Source organism: Penaeus monodon, chromosome 39 (genome assembly GCF_015228065.2).
Source record: "Penaeus monodon isolate SGIC_2016 chromosome 39, NSTDA_Pmon_1, whole genome shotgun sequence".
NCBI classification, from domain to species: Eukaryota; Metazoa; Arthropoda; class Malacostraca; order Decapoda; family Penaeidae; genus Penaeus; species Penaeus monodon.
Window position 1 is genome coordinate 9589346 of NC_051424.1, and position 7500 is coordinate 9596845.

The 7500-nt window shown below is 42.9% G+C and overlaps 2 protein-coding genes across 9 annotated transcripts in view; one reads left to right on the forward strand and one right to left on the reverse strand.

The window, feature by feature from the left end:
- LOC119597466 overlaps positions 1 to 6481 on the forward strand; it is an 89619-nt gene extending 83138 nt beyond the window's left edge. The window contains exons 11-15 of the mRNA XM_037947041.1: positions 208 to 348; positions 1158 to 1269; positions 1833 to 2004; positions 2347 to 2840; positions 3004 to 6481. Coding sequence (XP_037802969.1) covers positions 208 to 348; positions 1158 to 1269; positions 1833 to 2004; positions 2347 to 2840; positions 3004 to 4270 — 2186 coding nt within the window. The 3' untranslated portion in view covers positions 4271 to 6481. The remainder of the gene's footprint in view (positions 1 to 207; positions 349 to 1157; positions 1270 to 1832; positions 2005 to 2346; positions 2841 to 3003) is intronic.
- Positions 6479 to 7500, reverse strand: part of LOC119597387 — a 16624-nt gene continuing 15602 nt past the window's right edge. For all 8 annotated transcript variants that reach the window (XM_037946949.1, XM_037946941.1, XM_037946942.1 and 5 more), the window contains exon 4: positions 6479 to 7500. This exon is cut by the window's right edge. The gene's annotated coding sequence lies outside the window, so the exon portion shown is untranslated.

Genomic DNA, 7500 nt, shown 5'->3' on the forward strand with positions numbered 1-7500 from the left:
TATATATATATATATATATATATATATATATATATATTTATATATATATGTGTATGTGTGTATGTATATATATATATATATATATATATTTATACACACACACACACACACACACACACACACACACACACACACACACACACACACACACACACACACACACACACAAAGCCAGAACTCATGACTAACTGCATGGCCTTCCCGCAGCGGACACCCTCATGCAGCGGCGGTCCATGGCCGTCCCTGAAGACAGCAGCAGGCGGGCCATGGCGAGGGCGCTGTACCCCTACTCGCCCAGCGGAGACAACCAGCTGTCGTTCGTCGAAATGGACTTGATTGCCTTGATTGGTGGGTCCCGCTTTGGTTGTTTGGGTCCCGCTGTGGTTGTTTGGGTCCCACTGTGGTTGTTTGGGTCCCACTGTGGTTGTTTGGGTCCCGCTGTGATGCCGGTTGTTTGGGGGGTAAGGACGGGGTAGGGACGGGGTGGTTGGTACTATTATTTTCATTTTCGTTTTTATTTATCTATTATTATGATTTTTTTTTTATGGGGTGGGGGGAATAAGACGGTGATAGTTGTTTACGATTTTTATTTGTTTTAGGGAGTGGGGAAGTTGGGGAGGAAATGGGGGTATAGAAAACTATGTAATGAGACGAGGAGATATGATTATGAAGTGATATATAGACATGTTTTAGAAGCCATTTCTATCTGGGATCATGATCAAAGCTAGTGATATTTTTTCCTGTTCCAAAAACAAATTACATTAAAAACGATAACCTATTTCTTGTGAAAAATAAAGAAAAATAAAAGGCTGTGATATCTTACTAAAAAATTATCTTATCTGTAACAAAAAATTTCACCATCAAAGAGAGTGATATCTTACAAATAAGTTTCTTTTCTGTAAAAAAAAAATAAAAAAAAAAAAAAAAAACAGTGAACAAAAAAGTTTCTTTTCTGTAAAAAAAATATAAAAAAACAGTGATAGCTTACAGACAAGTTTCCTATCTGTAAAAATAAACAAACAAATAAATAGATAAATAAATAAATAAACAAACAAATAAATAAATCACCAACAAAGACAGCTATATCACTCCCGTGTCCAAAAAATTCAAAGTAAAGACAGAGATCGAGGAAGACTGATCCCCCTCTTCCGCCATAGGAGAGAAGAACAAAGGCTGGCAGTACGGCGAGAACCTCCGCACGCAGCGCTGTGGATGGTTCCCTGTAGCCTACACGGAGCTCCTGCACGAGGAAGATGACTCAGCTCTCGGGTGAGTCCTCCATCAAGTGTCCTTCGTCAACTGTCCTACAATTGGTCCCTTGCCCTCTTCCGCTGGTCCTTATATGGTCGTTGGAATCCGCAATTGGCTTTCTCTCTCTCTCTTCTCTTCTTTGTCTTCCCTCTTTTCATTTCTTGCGTGATTCTATTTTCTCCTCTGTGGCGTTGCTTCTCATTCCTAATTCTATATCTCTACTGTGAGGCGATTTCCACCTGTCCTCCGTCTTGACTTTAAACTGTTTTTTTACTCTCTGCTTGAGTTGTATCATCATGTAGATTGTTCAGCGAAAAATATACTCTCTTCGCTACATTTCACGCGGTTATTTACAATAATAGCTTTGTAACAAACTAGTCTTTGAAGAAAAAAAAGAAAAAAGAAAAATAGTAAGTCTAATACCCTGAAATGCATAGTTAAGAACTTCCCTCCGGTATTGTATAATCCTTAAGATATTTTAGTGTACCTACGTGGCGTCTCTACCACAAGAACCACATCTCCTTGACGGGTGACTTGTGTCTAACCTACCTCCCTCCTCCCCCCATTCCCCATGGTTGTAGCAGCACCATGACGTCACAGCTCAACAGTAGAGGTAGTGTAGAGGACCCCCAGGCCACACCCGCAGGTGCTGAGGAGCAGCCCACTGGCCCCGGGCTATCCCAGCACGCCCACGCTCAGCCCTACCACCGATTCCCTTCCAAACACAGGCCCTCGATCGCTTCCATGACCCAGGTGAGTTGGCTGGACGAATCTCTCCCTCAAGTAAGTCGTCCTCTTTTGGGATTACAGCATGGCTCGGGTTTGTAATTCAGGTCGTGATGGGAAACTAATTTTGCAGATTTCCTTATCGTAGCTCTGAGGTACGCTTTTAGCTTTTTTTTTTACGAATTTATGAATTGGATGATGTGGCACAAACACAAGAGTATTTGCGTATTTTCATTATCATATACAGATAAACAGAAAGCAGCTCTGTGCATTAGTGATCGCCAATTGTGACTGGTTCCATCTTTACCCATTATATAACAACGAAAAAAACTTTTGCGCTCAAGGCTTCATTCTCGCGACTTCCTACAGGTCCGAGCCGCTAGTCCCGCCGCCGCCTCCCATGCCAGTGCCTCCACTTCTGCCTCGAGCGTTCCAGTGCCACAGTCCTCCTCCTCTGCCAAATCATCACATGTAGCCTCCTCCCAGGAAACTCTGAGAACCTGCACCAGCATGTCCTCCAGCGTGAACACGGTCCTCTTCAACCACGCCATTCTGGAACCCCCCTCCGCCCGAGTCTCAGCCCCCACCATCAAGAAATCGACGAGCCAGCCGCAGCCGCACGCTAAGTCCGGCTCCAATCCCTTCACCTCCAGCGGCTCGCTCACCACCGGCTCCTCCATGACCCTGAGCCGCTCCTTCACGACCGGCGCCGGCTCCTCCCACCTCTCCGCGCGCTTCCAGAAGAGAGGAAGCGGGAACGCGTCCTTCCACTCCAGCGACGACAGCGGCTTCAGCAACGAGAGCGGCAGCATAAGGCCTCCCATGAACCCCGAGGCTGATTACTCCGACGACGATCTCAACGGGTGAGTTGCGGTTCGCTTCCCCGTGCTTGTTTCCCTCTTGCATCATGTGTCTTATTTCCCTCTAGAGATAGTGTCATGTTTGTGATGTCGTCTTTTGCTTTTCATGTGTTTTGTCCTTCTGTGTTTTCTTTTGTTTTACCTTCGCCTTCCTTTGCTTTGCCAGACTTGCCCCACATTCCATGAACAGCCTCAGCTCCCGCTGGCTGAGGTCCTCCACAACCCCGCCGTTTAACACGGAGCCGGTCTCTCTCCCTTGCCTCCTCAGCCCCGAGTCCTGCCATTCCAGCGACCAACAGTCCTTCCAGTACATAGCAGGGGACCAGGACGCCACCATGACCCTTCCGACGCCTGGTCGTAAACACAAGAGCGACAGCGTCAAGCACAGGGATCTCTCCCTGCCCTCTCTCTCCATTGATCACTTTGTGACACTGGCAAGGAGGAAGACCAACCGGTCCTCGCCCTGCGCCCAGAAGATAGCCGCCCAGAGGGAGCGCGGCCGAAGTCAGGAGCGAGGCCGACGGACCGTGCGGAGGAGTTCGTCTCTCCTCTGCCTGGGCATGGACTCCTGCCGCGGGATTCCTGACGACCTGCAGAGTGCTGACTACGAGGACGTCTGGTCTGAGGACTGGAGGCATTCCTCACTCGTTGATGTAAGCATGGACATCCCGGACCCGCCGTCCTTCCAGCCCCCGGCGCCGCCCACGCCCGCCAGCACCAGGCCCACTGTGGATTACTCGATCCGCCCGCCGATGCCCCTGCCTCACGAAGACCCCAACCCGTCGCCGAGGTCGTGCTCGAACACCAGGCAGAGCGAGTCGTCTCAGCAGAACTCGAACTCGTCCTCAGGCAACAGCACTCTGACGGGGAGCGACGAGGAGGACAACGAGGAGGAAATCTACATGGTCGTCAGCGACCACAGGTGCGAAATGAGAAAGACGCAGATGAGGAAACAGGTGTCGCGCTCTCTCACGTGGGCGTCTCCCGCCCATCGGAGGTCTCCACCGCCGCCCCCGCTGCCCATGTCCAACCCCCCGTCTTCCACCGCCTCTTCCACCTCAACAAAAATTACGCAGATCAGAAGAAGCCACGCCTCTCCGCGACGGCCCGACGAGAGTCAACAGCAAAGCAGCTCATCCCACTCGACGCCGCTGTCCCAGGCCACGGAGACGCCGCCGCTTCCCCCGAGGAGGACGCAGCGGCCACCCTGCCCTCTCCCGAAGGAAAGCAGGAGGCAGCCTGTGGACAGGCTGCTCCTGCCGTGGCAATACGGCAGCGAGGTCAACATCCTCAACTACAGCGATTACATGAACCGCCGCCTGAAGTATCCAGAGGGAGTGTCTCGTATCGACCAGCAGTCGTACACAACTGGGAACTTATGCGGCCCGTGGTACGACCTCTGGGCGGACGACCCCTCAGTAGCAGACGTATGATCCTCGTGCCTTTAGGTCGCGGGAAAGACCTTTAGTCACATTTTGTATATATGATAAAACTGCTCACAGAAGGCCAAAAAAAACTAAGACTTAAAGTGTTCTTGCTGTGCATGAATACAGCTCTTTCTATTTTCCAGAAAGTTTTTGTGCTCTATTCTTGTATAGAAGAAGTAGACTCTCTTCTCATTCGCAAGTTCAAAAGATTTTGTATATATATATATAGAATTTATTGTGAATGTAGCCTTGTAGGGACTGTCTTTATTATTTTACTCAATATTTTTTTGTGTATATTTCGTGCATACTATCTGTTTAAGTTCTATTTAGTTAAGGATATTCAAATTTGTTTGTTTTATTCACTGTATATAGCACGTGTAACGCCACGAGTAAATTTCCCTTAGTTACCCCTTTTCATGACAGTTTTCTTTGATGTTCTATGTTTGCGTATGTGCATGGATAACTTTTATATTATTTTCAAATTTACTTTTCTTGGATTGTGTCCCCATTTCCTTCTTAATATAGATACTACTAATTATTTCTTGCTAATTCAGTATCACAAAAAAATACAATTTATTAAACCAAACTAACAAAATTGTTCTAATTCTATTTTGTAAAAAAAAAGAAAGAAAAAGAAAGATAGAACATATATTAATAGAACATAACTAGCCATAATGTAACGTCTCAGGCATGTTGTAAGATGTCGATAATTCTTTTATTCTATAATATTTTTTTCCAATTTTTGTAGAACGCCATTGTGTCACGTCGACATCAAATTCTTATTCCAGGGTTTCGGTGGAGATCCAGCAAGAACAGGCTCGCAAAACCTTAAATGCACACAAAAAGAGAGAGAAGAAAACGCATAGATAGTGCAGTGTTCATGGATTTTATGATTAAATAATATCATGTGAAAATGTTGTACAGTGTCGATGTATTGTTCGCTTTTATAGTGTCAGAAAACAAACAATTGTATCACATATGTACGTTTTAAAAAAATATATTCCATTATCATATAATGTCTAACTTTGGAATTATAGAAAAGTTAGAACATTATAAATTTTATTCTCATGCGCTGTACATATCATTGCTATGAATGTTGCTTCGGCACTAGAAATAATACTCAAGATCGGAAATAGATTGCTGAAAGGAACATGCTTGTGGAATGATAAAAAATGAATCGTTTCTGGATCGTTCCAAGTTTATGAGCCAATAGAGGTCGTGTTCAGTACAGTACAGTCACTGTGGATTGTGTGGTTTATCCTACAATCAACACATTTCCGACAAAAAGTACCTCAGTAGTGAGCCAGGCAAGGATAATGCATATACTCTATCAATTACAAGATAAAATAAAATAAAATACAGGAAGAATAGAACAAAACAAAACATAACAGTCACGATGTGTTTCACGGACTAAAGATTCCACGAAGAGGAATTTAACGGACAATCTGTGGAGAGTTTGTGTTCTTTAATCCTGGTGCTCTACAAACCACGCGTTCTGTCTTCCATCAGGGGCTGTGTGACGTCACCAGCATTTATGTGACGTCACCAGGAATTATGTGACGTCATAACAGTAAGCACTGCGAAAGACTGGCGTTTGATTTGGTGTTCTGCAAATACAGCAGAAAACTGCTACGTTCACCGCTTCTTTGTGTCGCTTTCCCACTTCTTTCCACTTCATTTGTCCATTTCTTTCTATAGCTTCTTATCCTCGTGTTAATTGTTCTCGTTCTGATATGTACTTTGAGGGATATTAATAGGTCTATGATAAGAAAAAAAAATGACTGAATATACATTAATATTACTGATCAAACCTCAGATATACAAACATTATTAATGAAATAAAAATTCCAGAAACTCAGTTCATTAAGGGTTTTGTGTCTACAATAGACACCAGAACATGCCTGTGATCATAGTACGCTAAAAGATAATGCACCTAAAGTGTACTTATATATTTTATCACTTAAACCCAGACCACTTTAAATTCCGTCATGAATGTATTAGTCTCACCTTAAAACATTACTTCCCACAGCACTTCAGGTTCCGTTTTCTACCAGTGCAACTCTCACGCGGAGACTTTCACATCTTGTTGAATAATCAGGTGATTGTCTTATTATTGTACAGTTTTATGTATAGATTAACAAAACTATGGGAAATCATATGTTATAGGTTCCCCAGTCTGTAGAATTTAGATTTAAAGGAAATAAATATACCCCAAAAGCTCTCTTGTTTTATTCGTATAAAATTAGCACATACAAATCTATACATTTTAAATGGTTATAAATTCTCTGTAGATTTTTTTTACAACGTGACGTACTTTCAACATATGATATTGCCTCTTTAGTCCTAAAATAAAATAGGCCAGGTTATAACATTTTCTAATTTCATATCTACAAACATGCAAAACCGATTTAACATTCACAAAACACATAAGATAAACATAGTATGTTGTGATTTTTAAAACATATTCCATTTATATATATATATATATATATATATATATATATATATATATATATATATACATATATATATATTTTTTTATATTTATTAACTTACATGTAGCATAATCTTATCAACCATATATAGCACTTCAATATTTGTACAAACAACGATTATTGATTGTGGTTGTTGGTGAAGTCAATAAAAGGTCCCCCGCCTTTTAAACGTAGAAAAATATATGCTGTGGACTCCAAAGACCACGGCCACCATATTAACGCTTTGTGTTGTAAGTTCAGTGTGTAGAAAGAAGAAGCGGAAATATGATTAATCATATCAACACGTAGGTATATCGGCGCGCGCGCGTGTGTGTGTATGAGTATGAGTGTGTGTGTGTGTGTGTGTGTGTGTGTGTGTGTGTGTGTGTGTGTGTGTGTGTGTGTGTGTGTGTGTGTGTGTGTGTGTGTGTGCGTGTAAGCGTGTATCAATACAATACTTAAGTGGTCCTTTTGGACAAACTCTTTCTTAATGTATTGCCCTGAAAATCCAGACAACTGTAAACATCAACAAAACACAAGCACTATAAAAAACAAGCCAAAATTACAAGCAAAAACACCAATTATCGATTAGTGCTTTTCTTTCTCACTCTGACCGCGTTTAACTGTAGAAAAGTTGAGAAGTTATGCAGTCATAGAACACTTAACATGAGGATAGGAGACATATGTAATCTGGGAAATCAGACTCGTATATGACTGTTAGATCTAGAAGCTAAAGAATATTGACACTAGAAGACAACTATT